Source organism: Pochonia chlamydosporia, chromosome 3, assembly GCF_001653235.2.
Source record: "Pochonia chlamydosporia 170 chromosome 3, whole genome shotgun sequence".
Lineage (NCBI taxonomy): Eukaryota > Fungi > Ascomycota > Sordariomycetes > Hypocreales > Clavicipitaceae > Pochonia > Pochonia chlamydosporia.
The window spans coordinates 1,289,649-1,314,205 of NC_035792.1; the positions used below are offsets into that span (position 1 = coordinate 1,289,649).

The following is a 24,557-nucleotide window of genomic DNA, read 5'->3' on the forward strand; positions in this document are numbered from 1 at the left end:
CAAGTACAATTGGGTACGTACTGTAGTACCGGTACCCAACGCCCTCAATAAGCTTTGTGTTGGTCGTTGGAAGTGCTCAATGTGCGGCATGGCCCCATTCGCCACGAGTTCCTATTGGACAGGGCAACCACAATGTGTCAAACAAGTTCAGTTGATTGGACAGCTGCGTTCATGCCTCAGGCATAAATGTCGACGAGTTGAGCAAAGCGTCCCCCCTCCTATTTATGACTGACCGTCTCCCGGCTGCACGTGTTCCACATCCCTCTCCGCCGCGTGACCCAGCAAATCAACCAGCCGCCTGCTTGCCCACCCACTTTGAGGACGAGGAAGCAAGTGACTCCGAAGTGAGTGACCCCAAAGCAGACAGAGAGTCGACCATCTGGACCCCAAACCCAGTTGAGGACCCCGGCCCAGAGCAAAAAGCCAGCAGCAGAGCACAGCCAAAGCCAGAGACGCCAGACCAGGCCTGACACACTTGAACCAGTCCAGCAGTCCCCACCCCCCAGACAAAGACAGCCAAAGCAAGCCAAGCCAGTCAGGACCAGTCAATCCAGTCGAAGTCCAAGTCTGGTCCAGTCTGGTTGCCGCCTTGCCTTGTCTTCCCTCTCTGGTCTCAGGCGCGACCTGCGCAACTTGGTCCTACTCAGATCTATCGCCCCTTGTAACTAGAAGCATAAGAATCTCGTCTCGGAGCTCGACGATTACACCGTCGCCCATTTTTAAGTCTTCAATTTTATTTTCCCTTCCCTTGCTGCACGTACCCGGCTTGTGTCCTTTTGTGCAAACCAAGCTGCGGGTCTGCCGCGACTTACATTCGACGCCCGGTCGGCGCGATATCACGAGATTCACCAAAAACACGTGAGTTGAAAACCCGTGATCTGGGAGTCTCCAGAGCACATGATCTGCGAGGTATGTCTGCTATATGCGCCTTTTCATTAGTCTTCACGATGTCCGTTTGTCGCTTTCCATGGAGTTTTTGATGGAATTCCAGGTCCTTTGCGTCGATTCTGATGGGTAGAACCTCTGCCGCGAAAATTACTCGCCGTCGCCACCGTGAACCTGCTCTGGCCATGAGATTCCATCTCACGGTGGCGCCAAGTCATCAAGTGACGACTTACACGCATCTCGAGGCGATGAGAGTGATACGGCCGACCACGACGATGGACTAGCAACCCGCTCGTTCATCTTGGTGACGATGCGTGTTGTCGTTGGTTTTCCCCGCATCGCGTCGTGATTTCCGTGGCGAGGATGCGTGGCTTCATTGACAGCACCACCCAACAACAACTGTCATTCTGCGCGACAAGTTGAATCTCAAACCCCAAACGGCACTCATTTCCTCTGTCGATACATGTTGCGTGTGCTGTCGATTTTGCCAGTTTGAGAGCACTTGTTGAGGGTGCTGATGACTGAAGCAAGCGCTTTTGTCTATTTGGTTGCCGTGACCGTGTTCAAAATGAAATGAATGCGCCCACACAAGGCTGGTTGCCATTGTTGCTTTGCACAACCATCAATAGGAATGGCCAACTTGACCAGAATTCTTATTATCCTGTTTGCATGCTTATCATTCTGCACGTCGCATCTTGTTTCCATTAGATGAGCTTATTCTGACCTTTTTGTGAACCAGTTGTGAGGCATAGACCCAAAAGCTTGCCAAGGTTATTACGTCGAGGGCCACAAGCCCGTTCGCTTGACATTGTCACAAGTCTTTGGAAAGCAATGTCTGATTCCATTGCGATTGACCAGCCTGATTTGTCCAGTCTCACCGGCTCTCCCGGCTCTAAGAGAAAGCGTGAACTGGACAGCCCAGGTGCACAGCGTGCTAAGCGTGCTTCTGCTGCTCCCCCTGCAGCCATGACTGCTGACACTGCTGCATTTATTGAGAATGCTATTGAAGCAACTCACGCCGCTGCCGCAAACGGTGTCAACGTAGCAGACTTCAATGCCTTGCAACAAGCTGCAGCTGCCGACCACACAGATGCATCTGATCCCTCAAATGCGACGAGTACCGCTCAAGCTGCACTTGGCATGTATCCTACACTTCACGTCCCTCCTTCGACAGAGGAGCAGTTTGCAGCTCAGGCAACCGCTGATGGCGAGCACCATCATCACGATCAAGCATTCAACCCCGACGTTCCCCAGCCTGATATGATGGACCCTTCCGCAGTCGGCCAACAACCGCCACCAAATGGTGTTCAACCTGGACATCGATATTCTACATCCTCAGCTACTCCAAACCCCAAGCCTACCGTCGGCTCTGAGGAGTGGCACAAAATGCGGAAAGACAACCACAAAGAAGGTGAGCAGACTATACACATCCCCCTTTCGAATGGACTGGGCGGAATTTGCTGACATTTCAATTTATTAGTTGAGCGAAGACGGCGTGAGACCATTAATGAAGGCATCAATGAGCTAGCTAAGATTGTTCCTGGGTGCGAAAAGAACAAGGGTTCCATCTTGCAGCGCGCCGTCAGCTTTATTTCACAGCTCAAGGAGAATGAGCAGCAAAACATCGAAAAATGGACACTTGAAAAGCTGCTCACTGAGCAGGCCATTACGGAGTTGAGTGCCTCCAACGACAAACTCAAGCAAGAATGTGAACGTCTTTACCGAGAATTGGAGACATGGAAGCGAGTTGCACAGAATGCTGGCCTAGAGCCTCCTCAGCCTAAGGAAGAGCCAAGCACGGGGGCGACGTCAAGTTAGGAACTGGACAACGATTGCGTTTTGATTGACTAAGGGTGGGCTTTTGGGGACAGAAACCAGCCTACCACGGTGGAGATCTAAAGACGGCCCTGGAAGAGGCATTTTACTTTGTGGCGAGCATGGCATCTCTGTGAAGACGCCCTCATCCATTGGGATTATTGGATTGAGGAAACTTGGAATTGGCCTTTGTTTTGTGGTTATTGAGAACCTGGGAAGAGGGCTGAATGCAGGAGAAGCCAGGACGGTGGAGAAAGGCGTTCTGTTTCCTTTGACATGGCATCTCTAGAACCTGAGGAGGAGCCAGGTAGTGATTTACCGGTCTGTTGCAGAAATTGGTAGAAGGAAGCTCCGCCAACTTGCCGGACGGAATGGAACGGTCCCGAGGCAGTGGACGGTTATGCGGCCAAGGAAGAATCACTTGTGTATGGTTGGTACGGACTTTGATATTCAAGTGTTGTATCGAGAGGCGTTGGTGCGTTGCTTGCGCCGTGACAGTTTGTCTGGCACAGCTGCTGCTTTGATGGTGTATTGGCGCAGCGTGATTGTTTTGTTATACCTAGGTACCTAGGTGGTTATGTTGCACGTATTCGCTCTGGACAGAGACTAATATATCTACCGGCTTGGTTGAATAGCAGCGAATATGTGTATTATTGCGCCATTGTTGACTCCCATGCTGCGGTTGTCACCTGGATGATATGTAGGACGAGGCCGTCAATGGTTGTTAACATGTATCCTTGTAGGAGGGTTTACAATATGATATTAGCAATAGTGTAATGCCCAGCTTGTCGAGGCATTCCGATATCCACGAGACTTCTAGTAGCCTAGAAGCCTTGATCCCTTGTTCTGAAACTAAAACAACCGTAACGGCATGTGCCTACTTTGACTCAAGATAACAGTATCGGGTATTATGGTGTTGACTCTTGCAACATAAAGCTACCAGCTTGTATGAACTTGTAAAATGCTAATCTAGGCTGGCCGACTTTGCAGGGCACAAGTCGTTACTATTGCTTGGCTGTTGCACCATTGGGTCTGGCTATTACGCCGGTTTGATGTCATCAGGAGATGGAAACATAAGGCTGTGTCTGAACTACAAATTTAGACTTAAAGATATAGAGAAAATATAAGAAGTAGAAAAATCTTTTCAAAGCAATTCGCTTTCAGATTCACCCCCCATCCGTGACTGGAGGGCTGGGCATTCACCACGACATAACGAAATGAAAATAAGCTTTCAAGTGTAGGACTTTATCACACATAACTCAGATACCGGACATGTATTACTAAGAAGTATTGAGTATGCTTCCAAGACAAGAAATCGCCAAAGGTTAAATGCCAAAAGCCTAGGGTAGCTAGTCATCGCAACATCAACTTACCCTAAAGATGTGCAATTGCCAGCTGATTTGCTACATTGCAACTTCAAAAACATCATCCATTGCATTGAAACCAGTTGATAGTAATTACATTACATTAAAAATAAACTCATTGCTTTTACTTATCCTGTCTTTATGATAATAGTCATGCGGACAAACATGTTCAGTCTTCACCAAATTCATCTCATCATCAGAGTCAACGTCACAACCCTCAGCTCGCATCTCGTATCTTATAAACGACCATCTCGGCAACTCCCGCCATGCACGATATCAAAGACTGTTTCGTCAAAACAACCTAGTACCCATAGGGCTCGGCCATTTCCTCATTCATACTGTACATGCCACCATCACATGCAATGTAGGTTATATTGCCCACATCAAACTAGTAGAATGCGTGCCCGGCTCAACCCTGGCGTGCCATATGTGACTGACGGAGATGGCAACTAGTTTGAATCTGTGTTGTGCACCATGACATGCCAAGATTGGGTTGGGTGCCTGGGGAAGGGTTCTGGGGCGGCATGTAGTTATAGTTGGTTCTGTTGGATTATTTGCTAGGGTTGATGAACGAATGCTGCATTGAATGTACGGAGTAGAAGGCGGAAATTGAGATTGATCCTGGTATGTATTGCCTAAAGGGTACTCCGTATATCCTAGCGCTCTTAGGTCTTCGTCTAATATTGACGGACATATGTAGGGAGTGAAGTTCTATCACCTTGCTGCTGTCCCTGGCCTCCCTTGTATTTGATATCCCGTTTAGGTAACACGATCTTCTAATTCAGCAGAGAGATGAACCTAAATTAAGTTCACTTTACCCAAGACTTTCCAGTCATGAAGTTACCCTTCATACTGTTTGCAGCTCTGGTCATGTATATCAAATAAGTTAACCCTCCTCCCAGCAACATACTTACCCTTATCGAAACAACTTAACATCTGAAAACCCTGCAGCGGCCCAATTCGGGCCTTTTGCCTCCTCTGTCTCGAAATCGCATTTCCAGCCGTCTTTAACCCGTCAACACCGATACATAGACGGACTTCTTCCCATCCCACGACCCTCGTGACGCGGGTGCTCGCAATATAAAATAGATTAAAAGACCCAATGTTGCCCAATCACCAGTACGTGCGTGACCTTATCTACAACACAACTGTGCATCCCCAAGTCAATAGCCTCTTTTTCCCATCCTCCGACCAAAGTTCACGCTCTCACCTCCTGTAACATATCAACTTCACCATCTAACTGATTTGCATACCCCGTCCTTAATCCCCTCTTATTCCCCAGCACCCCTAGCATCACGAAGCTCCCGGACAGGGGATTCCAAAACGCGTTACACAGACAAAACGCACGCCAAGGGAAATCAATGTCCAAGGGGTGTGGGCGTCTCGCTAACCAGGCCTGCGGATGGACAAAAGGGGGAATAAGGCTGCTCGCTTAGCTCTGGAACCTTTGTGATTGTCTGACAGGTTTTTCGGAATTCTCCGGACGGAGGGGAGAGTAAGAAATGCCAAGGACTTGTCTTATGTTTTTTGTGTCCTTTGTTGGGTTGATGCTCCGAAATCTCGTTTGATTATCCTCATGCGACGTGATCAGATCGTAAACATTGAGCGGGATATTCAGGTAACGGGCGATTTTCTGCCGATGAGGTTACACAATAAGCATATTTCTGTAACAAGTGACAGGATTCTCATCGGTTAGGTGTCATCTATTGAAACCTTTCAGCATGGGAAGAAACAGCTCACTACCGACGGAGAAATAGCAACTCGGCGGATAATCGGCGTCTAATCAAGTTGCTACTGTTCAGGTTCATGTACGGAGTATGTTTCGCCAACTTGATCCGACGGACATTGATCAGCGAGTGCATTTTCCCACATTGTGGTTCAGCATGACACAGTGACATTTGAAGGACTCGTGAATGGCTCGATCAGAATTGTCTCGAGCTCACACTCTCCAGATTGATGGGACAAATTAATTTGTACAGAGTTTCGGGCCGTTAGACAGCACGCAGAACGGGCAATTTATCTCACCCATCTATTACCCGTGTGTAGTTGAAATTTTCTGATCCCCAACAAGGTTGTGGGATGTGCGACCTCCATCAGAGATTGTTTGGCGATGTCGACTTCAAAACACCTTGTGGTATTCAAAGACAGGAGGCGTATCATGGGACCGCACGACCGGGAAATGAATGACATGCCGTTGTGCTCTCCCGCTCTCTTTTCCCCTTCGTCTAAACTTGCTCTACGGCGTATGTATTCTAGTCCCTTGCACGGAGTATCTTGTGGCATAAAACACGCCTCAGCTGACCCCAAACTTGCCAGCCAGTGGACATACTCCAGACTGTACAGTAGTTAACTAGCTCGAGAGAAAGGAAAAAAAGGCATTCAGGCGACCCAAACCAGCCAACGCCAGAAATCTCTCCGAAATTGCTTGCCCGGCCGTTCATTCCACCAAAACTCAAGGTAAAACAAGATTGAAAAGCACACACCCCCCTCTCTCAACAAGAGGTCTGTGCCGTACAGTACTGTACAGCACGGAACAGTTAGCCAGCAGCCGATGCCTCCATGTTCATTCAGCGTTGGCACGGTCCATCCTGTCACCGATGCTTCTCGATAGGCCCGGATGTCGTCCGGACGGGCTACACAGCAGCACTGGCGTTTTTTTTATTTGACCCTCATACCATGCCGGGGCGTTGGTGGGAGATGTAGCACATAGCGGGCAATGCAGCCAAGACGACGTCGTGTTTTGTACTGCTCTTTGCAGGGCACTGGTTGGGATTGGTTACGAAGGATAGGAGTCTGAGGTTGGCGTGAAGCATTCAAGTCAACACCTTTTGCGCAGCACTAGTCTTGAAAACGCAGTCAGCAATGAAAAGGATACACTACATGTTCTGTTCTGCACTATCAACGGCTAACACTAGCCGAATGACCATACTGGAGGAAGACCATGAAAGCCATCACCACCCCATTCAAAACACACCCTGTCTTAGGTATTAGACTGACATACAGCCCAAGGTCCGCCGTCAAAGGAAAGGAAAGGAAAAAAGACAAGCTTGAACATGAAAACCACCCCTGTTGGCGCACAGACTCAAGGCACAGGGGAGGGGGATGGAATGGGATGATGTAACTGTAACAGTCGAGGTGGACCAACAACCGGTTGTCGCCTTGTCCCACGCAACACGCAACCGTGCCTCACGCTCAAAGGGAACAGGGAACAGGGAAGATTGAGTTGGATGATGGGATGGGATGAAAAAAAAAAAGAGGGAAAGAAGAGGGCGAACAAACAAGTGGTGAATGGTGAATGCTTGGGCAGCGCGTGCCTCGTGAATATACGGTGACAAGGGAGATTGTAGCCAGGATACTGGACAGTATACGATGGATGAGACAGCACGCTGTCAATGTACGGGGTATGTATGGGATGAAATGAAACAAACGTTGGGCAGTCTTGAGCTGCTGTATTATGTTGGGTGGTTCATACATAGTTTCCATGGCATTTCCGAAGGCCCTCACAGATACTACTATTTACCAAGAGACATAATCCGCTCAATATAGCGTAGAGCACACATAGAGCACTCTGTAGATACACAAAGCAACATGAAAGTTTCACATCTCCTCTTTCCGACTTTCTGGGCCGTGGCGTCCACACACACACACACTCACACATCTCACCGGCTTCACATGCCCTTGTCCCGCGCAAACTCTCACAAAGCCACGACTCATTGAAACCTGCTCACGTTCCCCCCTTGGTAGTATTCCAGAAGTCATTCTTCGCCGTGCAAATGCAAGCCCATTACTCGAATGATAAAACAAAAAAGTCAACTCACAACCCCCTCGCCCACCCATTCAATCTTGTGCAAACACATCTAGGTCTCAAAAAGCAACAGCCTTCAGCCACATGCCCGTCGGTTCACTCGTCCAATGGACGACTCTGTTTTCGCCCATTCAACGCATGGTTAATCAATGCCCTGCCGGTTCTCGGGTTCCAGACCGTGATGACGAGTGGGACCCTGTAATGTTCCTTGAAGCTCAGCCTACCACGATTTTGCTAACCATGACACCATTGACGATGGGAATGCGTATTGCAGAGTGCGTCTTTGTGCCTGTGGCGGTTGTCGCGGGTTCGTTTTGTTTCTGGTCTGGGATTGTTTGGATGCTTGCAACTTGCAACCCACTTTACATGGTCAAGATTGGGAAACGTGTGCGCGTGTACGGAGTATCGTGGAGACATTATACATGAGTCAAGGTACGGCATGGGTTTTGATGGGCCATTGTCCAAACTCAATCTGTGCTGAAGATGACAAGGGCCGCGGGGTGCATGACAATGACAACGGTGTTGATGTGAGTTTGTGTGATGGACATGATGCTGATGATCATGGTTGAGTTGCCTGCATTGCAAATCGTACATGACGAACTATGACTTGAGTAGGTAAAGAGGTACAATACTACTTAGAACTCATATAAGACAGCAACTACTGTACTAGTTCATAACAGCCAAACCGGAAAGTCGCACATCATCAGGGCTATTCAACAAAAGCCACAGACTCAGATCGCAAGCCAAACAACTTTAGAACCCCCCTTATAACACGGGGCCACAAGGACTTATTCCGAATACATCCTGTCCCTTCTGCTATTCCTACGCGCCTGCCAAAGCCACAGTGCCACCGAAATATGCGACTCTATTCCATGAGACTCTGACCCTTGCTGCAGCCGGTTAGCCGTGTCGCCTCACCACTCGATGACATACCTTGTCGTTTCTACTGGTTCATGGGAAATGCAGCTGCATCTATACCTAGGCACGCAACTTTGTCGTCCAATGGTTTCGTACCGAGTATGCTATCGCTGCTGGCGAGAACCGATGCGTGGCGTTGCCATCCTATGTTGGCCGTCCTTCTCTCATCTCATCTTGTTGAATAGATGATCTACTGACACGGCGCAATACAATACAAAACGCAGTTGCGTTTGTAATAAACAAGGATATTCGAGCACACACCATCTACCTGTTGTCACGCCCTTGCCTGGCTCAACCGTCGAGTTAAATCGGACAAAAACCCCAAATGTCTGCTCAATTGGACCAAAATCTCGTCTTGATCACCCACACCTCGGCCACCATCGAATCAACATGCCACATCACGGAGCTCGTGCATCATGCTGCAGCAAGAACGTCAGTGCTCACGATTAAGTCCTATCCTAGTCTGCTTCTCCATTGTTCCCACTTCCGCCAACACGTCAAGTCCATACCGCCCCTGCAGCACTTGTATCCCTGCCATTGACGTCCCAAACTCTTTCCAAAAGATTTACTTGAACCCAGCCCCGGCTGGCTGGCTGGCTGGCTGGCTCCCACCGTTGGCCGTTCGTCACCTTGTAAAGGCTGGTGCTCGTGGCCGCGGATCTGGCTGTCTCCCATACAAACACGGAGTACAGTGCTCCGTACAGTCCTTGCCTCTCCTCGACGTCAACTGCAACCGCAATTCCAACTGTGATCCACCAACCATCCAGATCTTGCTCTTCCTCATTGGCAACGACTGTGCCGCATCAGTCAAGAGATCTGGTGGCCCTGGCCATAGCTTTCCAGTCCCGTGCCCTGTTGGCCCGACCACTGTCTTGTCTTGTGTGTCGTAAACCCGCCGGCACTGAGATCTCGGCGCCCATCCAAACACTCCACAACCATGCAGGCAGGACAACAGGCGGCAGCTACATTCCTCAAGATAGGAGAGGGAGTGGAGAGGCAAAAGTAGACAAGACAGCAAGACAATAAAACAAAACAGAACAGGAACGGAGAAAGGGGTCATGAGTCGTAGATGAGCGGGAATCAAACTCAGTTGCTAAACACGCTGCGTGACGGATGAACCGCCAAATACGCCAAACAAAACTGCCAACCCCCTTTTAGAAAATAGTCAAGTCAATCCTCGGTAACCAACCAGCTTCGCCGCCAATTTTTTCTCCCAGTGCCAAGCCATCTGAGCACTGCCCGGAGTTGAACGTCCTTGTGTGACAAAATAACCGACCAACTTCCAAAGCAAAGAAATTATACCCGCCCAACGCCACGGTCAGGTGGAAAGGATGTGCCAATTGCATTGCTGTGGGAATATCATATCGGGCCCCCAACATGCGCAGAAAGAAAGAGCTCAGTATCCTTCAAGCTGAAAAGAGCCAAAGAGTCAAAATGCCTGCCGCCAAATATGTTCCTTTTTGGTATAACACAGTATAACACAATCAGTCCCCTCAAGCACACCAAAATGTAGTATTGAAACGAAACCATCCTGACGCTTCCGCTCTCACGCCACCTGGCTCCTCCAGTTTACGCATTCCATGTCCAGGACGCGTGTTGCAAAAAGGCACAAGAAAGCCGGATCAATTCGGCGTTGTAGCATCGGTGGTGGAGCTGGTATATAAAACATGTCCGCCGAGGATCCCTCCACTGCTTCACCAAAACACCAATCGTGATATGTCCCTTAAAACGCCGTCTTATTCGAGTCGGATGAACACTTGCTAGGGGGGTATCAAAATTCGAAGAGATCTTTGTCCGAGACCAAGCGCTGATTTTAAAACGTTGTCGTGTGTTTATTTTGCGACTTCTGGCCAATATTCCATGCTTGCACCAGATACGCTTGCACCTTGTGCTCATCTGCTTATGCTTTAGCCCTGTTTCGTCCCTCTTGTTGAAATCATTGCATCTGGCTTCTGGGCACACTGTCTACCACTTGGGCCATGACCCGTAATCCATTTCTGTTGTCGTTAGGAACATAATAGCTCTGTGCTTGATTGACCGGTGCGTGCGATATTTCTCCCGTCCGGAACATAGGAGCCCCATTAGCGTCATACTCAGGCCGTGGTGATCCTTCGAACGTGCCACCCATGAACGGCTGATTTGTGTTCATGGGAACCGACTGGCTCATAAATGGAGGCTGCTGGGCGTTGTTTGGGGCAGGGGTATATGCATACATCGACGCTTGCCCTGGGCCTGTTGATCCAGTCTGCTGCCACTGCTGAGCATAGATATTGCTTCCCCCTGGACTGGTATACTCGCTGAACACTGAGGCACGTCGGCTGGTGTCGTGGGGGCTGGTCACCATGTCTAAAGTCAGAGCTCCATTAGGGGCCGTGACCGTCGCTTGATCCGTGACCGTGATACCACTGCTGTCGACAAAGTTATGGGGCTGGGACGCCAAGTCTGCAGGCAACATGGTTGGATTGAAAGATGTTCCGCGAACAGGCAGCTCACCAATAAATGGGCCATGACCACCATGCAAGGACTGTGCTGAAGAGGGGCCCGTCGTTGGGGTTTGGACCACACAGTGCTGTTGCTGCTGCTGCTGCTGCTGGGTGTTGACCTTGGGTCGTGGCACTTCATGATCATCCTCTTCCTTTGGGAACGCTGCATCTTCGTTGTCGGAGGCATAGTTCTCGGGAACTTTGTCTTCAGCCATGACGTATACCTCGGTGGATCCGTCTAAACGATGGGTTAATAATTTCTACGGCCAATAGACATTTGCAAATGGCGGTTTTCATTTTTTGCACCCGCAACTGACTTACCGATTTCGCCATTTTTGAAACGTTCCTCCTGCCTTGCCATTTTGAAAATCTCACTCAGGTACGGCCGCTTCTTGGCGTTGGTGTCGTTGTCCATGAAGAACGACGAAAGAGCCTCATAGGTTGTTTCCTCCAGTTTCTTCACATTGAGACCGAGTTTCTGAATGTCCGTGTGCTGTTTAGCATTGGGCTCAACGACAAGCCTCAGTATGTGAGCAAGAAGATGCACGCGTTCTATTGTGGCCATGTGAGCTTGTCATGCACGATATTTGCCGACTTGATGGGAAAAGTCAAGCCAAACCTACCTCGTTTATATAAGTGATCGGGCTCCTTGTGCCTGACTTTGTCATCCTTTGTAGGACCCCATGGCTTGGGCCACCAGTCCGGAGCCTTCTCATCGCTGCCCGTGTACGGATGAGTTGATTGCTTCTTGGGCTCGACAGCTTTAACCCATGCTTTGGCAATCAGTTTGCAAGCAGTCTGCTGGCAGTTTTTGAAGCGTTGCTCGTAGAAACTCCATACTGCATCCGCATCGCCTACTTTAATGCCCTTGCGTGATGACACAGTCATTGGTACGTCGTCTTCCTCGTTGATGGGGTGTCGAGGCCGAGGTCGTTTCCGTGCAGAGCGTGTTGGGCCTTCCCAATCATCGAAAATCGAGCTTCGACGTCTATCTGTGGGGCGCATACGCCCAAAGCCGGTTCGGTTGAATGAGCCATCTTCAAATGCCAATCCGTCATCCAACATCGGATCAGCTCCTGTAGTCAGTGTGATATATGGTTAGTACCAGCCTGAGATGACAGCTATGCTTCTTCCTTTTCCTGCGCCAAAGACTCTTGAAACTTACCAGCATCCACTCGAGCCATTACCTGTTGAAACTTATTCATGTCAAAAAACTGCCGTATCGTAGCATCGTTCAACTTCTGAGATGGACTGAGAAAGGTCATTGACTTTCCGTCTTCGCAGAGGGCCGCCACAAAGTATTGCTTTGCGGCAATACCGCAATGTGAACGGAGCGCTTCATCAATTTGCTGATCCCATTCATCCTCATGTCAGTGATGGAGAGTATTAAGGGTTGTCTGAGGGGAATCTCACTATTGGGGGCTGACGACGGTGCAAGTCATAAGCCTCTTGAAAGCGACCATCTGATGGATCAATACCGTAACGATCCTGGGGGAAGGAATCAGAGCGTTGCACCGCATCGCCTGCATATCTTTCCTGTGAGAATGAAGCATGCCTCGTGGCAGGAGGAAAGCATTGCTGCTGGAACGACGGCTGGCGTGGGAACTCTTCCCGCGGGTACGGTCTGACCATGGCTTGTTACTGGAATTCGACGGCTTCGAAGCGAATAATAGACCCGAGTCTGTTACCGTTAGTCAGCCTACCCCGGCGGGTTGTTGATAAATTGTCGGTTCGACAAGTCAGATGGAGGACTGACACACAACTGACAAATAACTATGTTTGGCTTTTCTTTTCGGACACAGTCAGTGGCACAAAGGTCAACACAAGTAAAAGACAGGCTGGGATGTGTTTGCCTTACATGGCCGGTGCACTAAAAGCGGCAGATAGTTCGGAGCGGAACGAACAGGCCGTGAATCAGTTCCTGAAGCCGGTGACAAGAGCAAAGTGTCTGGAGGAGGATGCAGTCAGCGGGCGGGTTAACGATTGGCCCGTTTATCGCATGTCGTGTAAACGTGTGCCTGGTGATCCGGTACTAGCAAAAACGGCCGAGGCAGTTGCTCTACTCGTCGTGATAGTGTCCAGGGATGTCGGTTGCTGCGGTTTGTGGTTGTACTGCAATGTGGACAAGCACTAACTTGAGCGGATCGCGTGTGAGAATACGGCACAGCCAGCAGTATCTCTGTCCTGGTCAGTTCAGTCGTACCGTCTGGAGACCACAAGACGACGGCCGTGGCTGATGTCGGGTTCAGATATCGCCTCGAATCCACGCAAGTTGCGTTGCCCTACACTCGCAGCACCGCTTCAGAGAAGGAAAACGGACAGAAAGCTGGTGCTATCAATAAATCTCGAGCCTGGTTCCGATGTGGCCACCGAGATGGCAGGCTTCAAAAATGGGTGGATTGCCCAGAATGTGTGGTGCCTCAGATGTGTTTAGGACTGAACAATAACAAGCTGTGTAAGACGATGCCGTGCTGCTTGATATACAATGTCTCTAAAGCAACGAAGAACAAGAAGAACAAGGCAAGTAATCGCGGCGTGAGCTGACTTGCAACTCGGACTCACGATTCTGTTGAAGCCCGATCCCAAGTTTAGGCTATATGTAGCTCAGATGAGAGGTTCGAAGAGCTCAGAAGCTTGGGGGTGTTGATGTTACTGAAAATGGCTCTCAGTCAAACTACAACGGCCAGTCTGTAAGCTGGGATGAAGTTTGAATATCCGAATTGTTTGATATAGAGCTATCATAAGCGTTTAATATCGATGAGTGCGTGGATAGAGTAAACCTAGAAACCACGGGTTCGCCCAAGAGGACGAGTTAAGATAGATGGGAAGAGGGAGAGGAGAGAGAGCGTCAACCAAAGTATGGGGGTGGAATGGCTGATAATGAGATGGGTGGCACAAGAGTGGGCTAGCACCACAGGGCCGGTATTCGTATGGGTTGGTCCTTTGCTGGCTGGGAGTGTGCTCCGTACAATTAATGATGAGACCCCCCCGCACGGGACTCAAGCGGACTGTCTCTGTTCCAGCTCTCCGACTCGTAGATGATCTTTGGCCAGATTCTGTGACAGTCTGGCCTCAACACGTCGTTGATGGCCACCAATGGACCGTAAGTCCGAGAACTAATTTGAAAGAGAAAAGTGATGAAACTTTCTGGCGGTATGTGAATAGCTAGAAACTTCCGATGAGTGCGTTTGTGACAGAGCTCGACAATGAAGAGGAATCAGAACAAGATGGGGAGAATTGGGAAGAGGGAGAGCGAGCAAGCGACGACGACTTCAACCCAAGCGTCCTCCCTGGTGTAGCTAAACGGGAAACAGTTGGATCATTGGACGCGGCCGTGGGCAACACCTACCAGACAGCACAGCACAGCTGGGACTGTCTTTCTTAGCTCACCACAATCAGTCTGGATGGGGAGAGGTGAGCGAGACCGTTGGCAGAGGGCAGTCTGGTGGGCAGTGGCACCCTTGGGCTGTGGTCACAACTAGGACCAATAACGCACTTAAGGTATGATGGGTGCCAGGGTTCCACAGAAGCGAATCCCTGCGATGGTGGATGTCTTGAGTAGCGCAAAGAGTGGGCGACGAGAGACGAGGGTGTGGCAGAGCCCTGAGAGCTTGTGTTCCCGTAAAATACAGGAAGTGTGCATCTTGTATGAACATGGCACAGACAGGGCAAGCCATGTTGAACAGGGCTTTCTTCCGCAGGACCGCAAAGCAGGAGTGACTTCTCAATGGCGCGGGCTAGACCAACTTCCAGCAACGGCACCTGGACGGCATCGCACGGGTGAGGTGGTGTGGTACGGGACGAGCCAGTCCAGAGAGCATTCTGATGGGGTGAAAAACGAGGGGCCTTGTCAACGGTCCTGGCCACATCCATCTTAGTCGCTTGAACCTAGCCGGGAATGGGGGGGAACATGGGAAAGGACGTGAGGGTGAAGGTGAAGTACGGCCGCGAGAGCCAGAGGGGTGTGGTAAGACAAACAATCCGGGAGAGTTGGAGCTAGAGATCTCAAGTGCGGTCTTGGGGAGCTGGAGGGTCGACATGGACAGGGGTGGCTAGGGGACCAGGGCCAGGACGAGGTCGACGGGCTCGGGTACGGGAGGCCGGGGCGTTTTGATGGCGGCATTGATGGCGGGAGGCGGCATGCAGCGCCCGCAACATTGTCAGTGGAAGAAACCCTCAGTAATTTGCTGGAGCATGTCGATGAAAATCTCATCCTTGAGTAGGTCAGTGGAGGGGGGGCAGCACTTGAAGCATTTTGTTGCTCGCCATTCGCTGATCTAACCTCATGAATGCCAGTATAGTGTCAAAGGTGCAAGCTTGTGGAGGCTTCATATCGTATGGGGAACAGGATACAATGTGGTGAATAACAATAAGAATTTGGGATCCGATAGAGCACGGAAGAGTTATGCCAACCCTGGACGTGGCCAATACGCATGGCTTGGAGTTGTGTATTGAGCATACATAGATGCAGTCGACCCCAAGTATTATTTAGCCTCGGATTGAGATGACAGTCTGTCCATGGCCTAATTTGAGCGAGGCCCCAGGCTCGTCTGGCACTGCGATTGCTGACAATGACTTGAAAGCCGAGTGCCGCGACTTTGGTTGCGCAAATTGGACAGGGAACATCACGATATCGAAGGTACCGTGGGTCTTTGAACGCTTGGTGTCCGACACTGGTCTTGGTTTCGTCATTTTTCTTTTAAGCACGACCAATCAACGTAGATCCAGCCTAAACGTTTACTGGGAGTAAGTTGGTAGCTCCCTAGAGAGGCTGGCTTGTGGAAAGACTCTTTTTTTTTTTTTTTTTTTTTTTTTTGGTCTTTTGTGGCCGTCTGGCATCCCCGTAGCCTGTCGACTGAGGCCTGGACAGTGACGAATAATAAGCCCATGGTCTGGGGATCAGAGGACGGCAATACCTTGAAAGGCATGGGTTAAGGCTCATTGAAAGGTTAGCTACATATCCAGGCACTCGGGCTAAAGAGGCAATGCTATATCAGGCTAAACATACCATTCAGCTTTGCTCGGAAAAAATCGTGCCCACCAGCGAGACCAGGACGGGAACGGAGTCGAACGCTGAGTCTCAACACGCTGAGTACGAAGCTGATGAAACCTATCGGCCGGAACCTTCACCGTGCGAGGCTCAGCAATGAAGTTCGGTGTTTGTCCTGTTCTCAAAGGCCTGATCTTGGAAGAAAGAGATGAAGCTAGTCGTCCAGGCTTGCAACCGGCAAGGGACGACTCATGGGCTTACTTTGATGTAATCGATTCTGAAGACGGGACGGAGAAAGCTCCGGATGCTGCACACCCCGATCCATGATGAGTCGATGACAAGCAAGTTTGGGGGTGCAAGGTTCAGATATCTAGATTCCCAGCTGCTGAAATCAAGATTTGACGATCTCATGCACTTGCCGTGGATGTGACCATCGCTCCTTCCTCGGCTATCTTTGCATTTCTACTCTGTGTGCAGGGTTCGAGATTTGCAGGTTCGACCAGACGACAGCATCACTCTGTGAAGTTCCCAAGGAGCATGCATCACCTGACTAATTTTCATTGTTATTATTATTTTATTATTATTATTATTTTTGCTGTATTGAAGACTACGCTGGCAGATGTGTCGCGATGGGTTGATGCATTGTTTTGGATGTTCCTGCGGCGTGCTATGGAGGCAGACCGCAGACCAGCCGTTTTCATGGGGGGGTAAGCACCAGCCAAAAATGTTCACTTCTCTTGCTTTTTCCATGCACGTGTTGCCAAAAGATTGACCTAGCCAGGTTTTGCCGAACAGCCACCAAAACCACGTTGGCAAGCTGCAACAAACACAGAGCAGCAGAAAAGCGTTACCGACGATGAGGTATTGTCTGGGGTGTCGGAGCCGACAATTCAAGTGACAATTCGCCTTACAAGACGAAACCAACATCAACCGCGGGGGCAGCCTGTGGTCGGAGCGCCAGAGTCGACCAACAACTGTCTGGTCCTACCATGTCACCAACGAGTAAAGGGTTGCATCCAACGTGCCTGTCACAGCGCCAATTACCCAGAGTTGTCCGTCCCGCTGGAACCAAACAGCCACCTAGTTCCCTGCTGGAGCTCGCCATGCCCAGCTACATGGGAACTTGCGGCAGAGTGGTAAGGATTTTAATCGTCGGGAATTGGCCGGGGTCTATCCGCGAGGTAGGTACCTACATTCGCAATGCAATGCGGGCCATCAAGTGTCTGTTGGAGCACCCATTTGGGACCAATCATGGACACCTCAGCTGCTGGTTGGAGAGACTAAAACAAGTAGCAGGAGGCAAAAACAGATCCGGAAAGAAGCAATGAGACAGCCTCGGGGTTCAGAAAAAGCAATATGAACCATAAGAGGGTGTCAAGGGTCCGCCAAGCACTCCACAGCATCAGCCACAGGCATTTTGGACGACAATCTAATAACACATCGATGAGCCAAAGTTTGAGACATTGGTGGAAACCCAACACCTGTTCCTCTCAGCACTGTCATGGATCAAGCAATCTTTGATTTGACCAGGTTGCGTCTGTTGGCTGTCCCTGGTTTACACTGAAAGAACTTCTCTTGGCTGAGTCATGGAAGCCATCAAATGGTTGCTTCAACCGCCGCAACATTCACAATCTCCTCATCTGTTCTGCATGATACAGCACTGTCAGGAGGAGTGCTACATCGATCGAATCAAGGCATCACACTACCAGAGAACTCCCCATTGCTTTTGTCCTATTTCTCAGCCGCTATTAATATTTTATTATTTCTTTTTTTGTTTTACCTGCCTTCTTTACCGCTCCCTTCCCCGCTCCAAACTCGGACGCAATGTTCGCCAGCCAGTCCCTTCGTGATCAGAGAAGCTTACCCTGTGTAACCTTCTATTTGAACCCATTCAGCAATTCAGTTCTCTCCACTAGGCAGTAAGAAAGGTACCATTGTCTGGGGTCGTATGCCGGATAGGCGTGAACAGTGCGCGGAGTAAGACCTGAGACATGACCAGAGTTGATATGCATTGCATGGTTTGGGATCATTGGCGTGCCTTGAGGTCCAGTTCGGTAGTCTGTTTCTGGCATACTCCGCATGTGAGCAGACTAACGACTCTCTTGCTTGAGCATCAAGGGCGCCCCGGCCACCCCAACCGAGACATGCCTGGCATGGCGCGGCACGTCTAATTTGAACAAAAAATGTCGCGAGCTTGGCTACCTTGACAGCTTCGTGCTGGGGACAAGCCATCCATCGACTCTGCACGACGCACTCGTGCAAAGTGGTACTAATACTGGCTTGCCTCTCACAGGCAATGCGCGCCTGCACTGGTGCATAGAGACTATAGGCGTTTTTGATACGAAGTGTTACCAGACCACTTGACACAGGACTCGTTCCCCGATTGGAGCCTCAACTTTTCTTCTTTGGGAACAGGTATCGATGAAAAAGCATGGCAAATGTCATGTCTAGCATACCGCCACTTGTCAATTAATGACAGACTTATAATTGGAAAATGATATGGGGCTTTTGAAGATGTCATTCTCGAAAACCAACCGACGTTGCGACATGGTCTGAAGGGTCAATTCTTTTCCTGCCGGTAATAATCAGCCCAGAGCTTTAGTTCCACAAGCTACAGCGAGCATGATGGCTTTCCTGTTCCAAGCCACAAGACAGCTTGAGGTCTCAACAGGGAGTACGAAGGACCACCACGAGAACATCGATGCCAACGTCTAATCCAGCGTTCCTACCGCACAACATCCAGATCCAAACTCTTGCAATGATGAGGCAGGGGGACGACATTGGATTTTCAGCAGTTGATGGAGCGTCTACCTCGTCTTTGTGTAAACTTCCATAACCCCATAGCTGGTGCTGAAACCTGGTATCCGCTGATTAGAATTCGCTCTGATACTGGAACAAAAGAGCACGCCAACGGCCTGCTCTGGCCAGAGAACCGGCGAGGCTTGGGTCATCAACTGGAGTTCAACTGGAGTTCGTCCAAATTGTGGATGTCCTCTCCTCATTGGGGAGCACTTTCCAGACTACTCTGTGTGTCAACTTTGTTTTCCACTTGTTCCGTTCCATAACCAACCAACCAGCTTTGTCAAGTCACACCAAGCCACACCGAAACTCCTGTTGTGGGACGCGGTACGGCGCGGCCTTTTAGCCTTGGCCAGGTTTGTTGTTTCCCATGACCGGGATGCCGCCGAGGGTAGCACATGGACCAAGCTCTGATCCGCTTGGTCGGCGACCTTCACCCAATTCCGCTATGGCTGTTCATGTGGTCATGATGAGAATCGTCCAGCGCAGTCTTTGTTTAGACACCATGAGTCTCCTCCTGTTCAAGATCACTGGGTTTCCTACTCCGTACGGTAGATGAAGAACTGCATGTCCTCTGCCCGGATCTTATGGTTGCAAGAGCTTCCATGTCCCTTAGACTTCACTCAAGTCGCTGCAGCAGACAATTCAATATCCTGCTTAGAAGATAACAATACTAGTGAAGATGGTTTCGGTTAGTTAATTAGTGTGCAAGAATATCCTGCTTCGGCGTCAGGAGCTCCAAATTCTGGTTTCTGTCCAGCGTGGAGATATCAATGGTATTGTCAAATACGCTTCGCTGGGGCATGTCCTCGCCGTCACAACTATTACATTGGAAACGTTGTTTCATGCACAGAGGGTTAGGTTGTTGCTGCGACTACTTCACTCCAATACGTAAACCGATGGCGACAATGACAGGACAATTGTCACTCGACGAACTCAGCTTTCACCGAAGTTAACTGGCACAATAGTATATACAACTACCGTGTCACCCTAAACACCTTGTGCCCTTTGTTGTTTTGCGTGGGACTGGGTGAGCGTGTCTCAGATGCAATTGTGCCAAGTACTCAACCACAATGGACAATCGGAAAGAACATGTCAGGCAATGGAACAAAAAATAAGCGGCTGCCATTGTATTCCAAATACTTTACAGCCTCAGTCAGCATTGGGCATTGTCCAAGCAGAGCTTGGGTTCTGCCAAAGTCACCAAGACCTAGTATGCGAACAGAAACGCCTAGTTCTGAGCCTCCATGGGAAGAATCCATGATCAGCTACATGCTCAGCCGCACCTTCGACCTCCCGAGTACGAATTACAACACATCTTTTCACACGCCGTTCTCGGCGTGGATTTGGGTGATAAATTTGTGTGTTGGGGCGATGTTGATGACCCTCATTGGGGAGGGTGTACTCCGTGCCAAAAGAAGCAATTATAGATTTCTCGGGAAAACTGCACTACCTGGTCCAATGCAAGCCAGTGGAAGAAGACCTGGCCGCGCTAATGTAGGGAGTACCACTTATCCCAATACAGTCGATTTCCGCACCTCCCTTTGGTTGCGGAACCTGCCTCAGAATGGCAAGGAGGAGTGCTCATGTACAGCGCCAAGTCAGAGCTAAGCCAATGAATATCTTGGTGAGAAAAGTTGGCATCGCAAAACTCAGAAACAAGTGGCTCGGATTGCTTGCATAGTTGCAAAGCCTTCTCTATGGGCCACAAGACTGCCAAGCCCTACGAGTTTACACGTTCAGTATTTGAAGGAGAACTCGTGGAGGTACCGTGGTCGCAGAAATTTCGACGAGGTTATCTTTGCTATGCTTCGAGCAGGCTACGAAAGGTAGACTTGTTCGACAACATCATTCTCAACGAACACAGACCAAGGAAAGGGTATGTCGTTACACAACCTGGTGGTAACACATCGTGCGTGGCTCTCCCCTGCAGGTGTCTTGAGTCTTGACATCCATCTTCCTCTGTCGATCACTTGCCGGCAGATCAGTGGTGCCTCTGAGCCCTGCCTTTTACACAATTGATTGGCCAAGTCAGGCAATCTGCATAGCTCTCCAGACCGATGCTTACATGGCGCTTGTATTGAAGTTCAGCACTCAAGCACGAAGATAAGTGGTTGAAATTCGTGGCTTGCAAGCTGATGGCGACTCGGGCCACCTTCCGCCTCCCCACGACATGCAAGGAGCTAATGTCAGAGCTCAAACGAATCTCAGCGACCAACAATGTGCCAACATACAGAGTGCAACCATTCAGTTCACACGATCTCCGTCCTAATCGGGACACAATTTGCTACCAACATGGTTTGTGTGAACCTTTATTGCAATCATGCCGTGGCCGTACGATGTTGTCACCCGAAGTATGCTCGCCAGTGCCCGGTACTCCTTGGTGCTTCAGATTGTCGTCGTCCAAACATCAGCGTGACTGGGTGGAAGGCTAGTAATGTAGATATCAATGAGCAATCTTTGTCAAGAATTTTGAGACCCAAGGGGACAAGAGTCAGTCGAATATGTGTTCAGGCAGAAACGAGTCCACTTTCGGTCAAGACGTTTTCGTATTCATATTGACACACGTCTTGGTTATCAGCACACTCCGTAGTGTTGACTCAGTATCCGAAGAACAATCATGTTCACGAACAGACTGTGTCAATTGTCGGGAATTTTTGCTGGATGCAGTTCTCGCTCCGATGCCACACGGAATTATGCCTGATATCTGGGGTGTTCGGCAACATCCGGACCCGGGTTTAGGAATTCGGCACCTATGCCACAGCAACACTGATTTTGCGTCACATATTTCTTTTCGCTTCTCCGTTTCTTCGAATACATCCAGGTTACTGCACTACCGGACCTCGCAACTGAAGGCAGTTTCGGCTGATAAAGTTGGTTAGCATCATACCTGGCTGACCTTGGGAAGAAAGAAGGGCAGGAGTTGGTCACAGCGGCAAAACAGCTATGAATGACCCCACCGAGCGTTCAGCATTGAAATGAAGAGTTGGCTATTGTCAGAGCGAAGGAGTTATTATGGCAACCAACAAGCATTGGTCTTGGAGCATTGACAGTTTGAGAACAGGGCTGTAAGATGATCATTTCGGCCGAGCTTGGATTACCATTGCGCCTGTTGATGGCTGAAAAGTCTGCATAGCAGCATCCTGACCACAATTGATATGAAGCAATCTCGTGCAACACGATTATGATTGTCAGGGGAAGCTTTTGTGTTGGGGCCAGGATGGAATCGGCAACTAACAACAATAGTGTGTACTCCAGAGTCGGCAGGACCAATATGTTTCATACCACACCCCTTGTACGGAGTATTGTAAGTTTCTATTTATCCGTATTGATTCCTTTGTGGCACCTTAGGCGAGCGAATTGTCATGTAAACTAGCCTCGAATGACGCCAGAGTTTCCCGTTGTATCCACCGTATCAAAACCGATGGAGTGGAAATAAGAAGTGCGAAAAAAGGGGACGATCAGCAATTTTCTTCTTCTCCCACCTCGGAACGTTCATAGAGCGGTTCCGACTCTCTTTGACGACTATTATGCAATCACTTGGCCTCTCGTACGAGATGGGCTTGGTGGCAGGTACCCTAAGTGGCCCTAACACACAACAGTAACGTGGCTGGGTATGTGCAGTATTGTTCAGTTGGCAAGCTACGCGGAGTATTTCTGTCCGTTGAACGGAGTACGGAGTATGGCGTTGTGGAGAAATCATGATAACCAAAAGTCGCAAGGTGACTGTGAGCCGTGAGGGTCACTGTCAACTGTATGTAGCATACCTCTATGCATATGGATCATGACCACCACGTCCAAAGGCATGGGCATCGGTTTTTCTAAACAAGAGCAAACACCATAGCCCACGCTTTCGACATCCCAGTGAACCCTGAGACGGGAGACGGGACGTATCCGGCTGGATCATCCGCGAGCGGGGGGGTTCGACCAGGCACAGGGTTCATAACGCTTCTCAAACGTACCGAGGACGAGACTGGAACAACAAACTACTCATTGAGGCAAAGGGGAAAAAAAGGAATTTCATGTCCAATATTTTTGACATTTGGACATGCACGGGGAATAACGAACACAGCCAGCCAAAAGACCTCCTACCCAGGGCACAATAAACAAACTATGGAGTACTCCGTACGGACCAGAGGAAAAGCCAAATGCTGCCGTGGCTTATCCAAGGCTGAGCGAGTCCAACCTCCAACCTAGAAAGAACAAGAAGAGAAAAAGCAACGAGCAGTAAGTGGTGGAGCACATGAATCCTAGCTGGTACCAGCGTCAGATGGATACATACACGACCCATATAGCTCCAAGAGGCACAGAGACAGCCCCCTCCAAAAAGCAAACACTTTTGTAATGCTGTGTCTGCGATACGGAGCAGCCCTTCTCGTTAATTTAGTAAGTTCGTGACTCTCTGATTATTATTTGCATTTAAAATTGCGCCTTTCACAGTCCTCCTGTGCCACCCTCGTCATGTAGGAGAGACCATCCCGCGGGCTGCCGTTTCGACTTCCTGTTGACCTTTTGTTGCTTTTTTGTACATAACACCCGAGACATGAGCACTCCGCCCCCAGTGCTTGTTCAAAGTTTGAAAGCTTGCCACCCCTCTCTCGATCGGTGAGGATTTCTCGGACTTGGATCACCGGGTGGTCCGCTCCGAGACGTTGCACAGATTTCACTGTCTCTGCTCCTTTTTGTTCCCCAACTGTTTTCTGTTGTGCTCCGTACATACTAATCTGGTAAGCGGCATACTCGAGCACAGTTGGTTTTGCCAAATGAGAAAGAGGGTGGCCGGTCCAGAATGTCTGTTGGTAGGACCCTGTTGACAATGCCATGTGGTGATACCGTGTGACATGAAGGAAGCTGGGCTTGGGAAGCGGAGGCACAGGGCAGGGCCGGGACCGGGTAAGTTGAAGCGATAATTTACGGGACGTGGTGTAAATTGCTGTGGATTGTTGTACGTGTGTCAGTGACTACAGCCACGGCGCCTTTGTGCTCTTGATGCCTCTTGTTCCATTGAATTAACACCATGTCATCACGGTCCTTGACAATTTCTGCTATTCTGCTGGCTGTTTTGAAACATTGCTTAGGACGATGGTGAATCTGTGCTTGCTTTTTACAATGAGACTCGCTTATAGAGGGCATAATCTTGCATAACTTGAAGAAGTATTGGTCTTGTTTCTGCAAATGCAATGGTTTTGATGCAGCTGTGTGATATACACCAACAATACAACTGGAAATCACATAATTACGGAGCAGAGCAGTTCATTTCTGTGTTTAACCCAAGTTGTGTACCGTATCAAGTTGGTAGAGTCCAAACGTACTTCATCCGCATTATTCGTAGGGACATGTGCTGCAGTGATATGACCAGTTCATGAACAGAATACATAAACGAGGCACAATACAGAATTAAAACACCACAAATACAGCCGGAGTCACAATCCAGACCAAACGGCTTCAACAAGTTCAAAACAGACATACCCGTGATTGCTTCACTGTCATCCTCGTCA

At 49.6% G+C, this 24,557-nt stretch overlaps 8 protein-coding genes across 8 annotated transcripts; 5 read left to right on the plus strand and 3 right to left on the minus strand.

Annotated features, from left to right (window-relative positions):
• Positions 1 to 1,716: 1,716 nt before the first annotated feature.
• On the plus strand, positions 1,717 to 2,703 carry VFPPC_04294 (Helix-loop-helix DNA-binding domain-containing protein; the record flags this gene model as incomplete). The annotated part of the gene is made up of 2 exons (XM_018283670.1): positions 1,717 to 2,296; positions 2,366 to 2,703. 2 exons carry the CDS (start codon positions 1,717 to 1,719, stop codon positions 2,701 to 2,703), a joined length of 918 nt encoding a protein of 305 aa, XP_018144825.1.
• A 5,250-nt stretch (positions 2,704 to 7,953) lies between these two features.
• VFPPC_17747 (hypothetical protein) lies at positions 7,954 to 8,295 on the plus strand (the record flags this gene model as incomplete). The annotated part of the gene is made up of 1 exon (XM_018293511.2): positions 7,954 to 8,295. The coding sequence occupies one exon, from the start codon at positions 7,954 to 7,956 to the stop codon at positions 8,293 to 8,295; it is 342 nt and encodes a 113-aa protein (XP_018144826.2).
• A 2,428-nt stretch (positions 8,296 to 10,723) lies between these two features.
• On the minus strand, positions 10,724 to 12,902 carry VFPPC_04297 (kinesin; the record flags this gene model as incomplete). The annotated part of the gene is made up of 5 exons (XM_018283671.1): positions 10,724 to 11,508; positions 11,592 to 11,822; positions 11,894 to 12,346; positions 12,436 to 12,619; positions 12,684 to 12,902. 5 exons carry the CDS (start codon positions 12,900 to 12,902, stop codon positions 10,724 to 10,726), a joined length of 1,872 nt encoding a protein of 623 aa, XP_018144827.1.
• A 2,242-nt stretch (positions 12,903 to 15,144) lies between these two features.
• Positions 15,145 to 15,483, minus strand: VFPPC_17746 (hypothetical protein; the record flags this gene model as incomplete). Its single annotated transcript, XM_022429435.1, has 1 exon — positions 15,145 to 15,483. One exon carries the CDS (start codon positions 15,481 to 15,483, stop codon positions 15,145 to 15,147), a length of 339 nt encoding a protein of 112 aa, XP_022285527.1.
• Positions 15,484 to 17,616: 2,133 nt separating this feature from the next.
• Positions 17,617 to 17,781, plus strand: VFPPC_15759 (hypothetical protein; the record flags this gene model as incomplete). The annotated part of the gene is made up of 1 exon (XM_018293512.2): positions 17,617 to 17,781. One exon carries the CDS (start codon positions 17,617 to 17,619, stop codon positions 17,779 to 17,781), a length of 165 nt encoding a protein of 54 aa, XP_018144828.2.
• A 2,051-nt stretch (positions 17,782 to 19,832) lies between these two features.
• Positions 19,833 to 20,015, plus strand: VFPPC_15760 (hypothetical protein; the record flags this gene model as incomplete). The annotated part of the gene is made up of 1 exon (XM_018293513.1): positions 19,833 to 20,015. The coding sequence occupies one exon, from the start codon at positions 19,833 to 19,835 to the stop codon at positions 20,013 to 20,015; it is 183 nt and encodes a 60-aa protein (XP_018144830.1).
• A 1,548-nt stretch (positions 20,016 to 21,563) lies between these two features.
• On the plus strand, positions 21,564 to 21,941 carry VFPPC_17745 (hypothetical protein; the record flags this gene model as incomplete). Its single annotated transcript, XM_022429434.1, has 1 exon — positions 21,564 to 21,941. The coding sequence occupies one exon, from the start codon at positions 21,564 to 21,566 to the stop codon at positions 21,939 to 21,941; it is 378 nt and encodes a 125-aa protein (XP_022285528.1).
• A 1,527-nt stretch (positions 21,942 to 23,468) lies between these two features.
• VFPPC_17744 (hypothetical protein) lies at positions 23,469 to 23,882 on the minus strand (the record flags this gene model as incomplete). The annotated part of the gene is made up of 1 exon (XM_022429433.1): positions 23,469 to 23,882. The coding sequence occupies one exon, from the start codon at positions 23,880 to 23,882 to the stop codon at positions 23,469 to 23,471; it is 414 nt and encodes a 137-aa protein (XP_022285529.1).
• Positions 23,883 to 24,557: the final 675 nt, after the last annotated feature.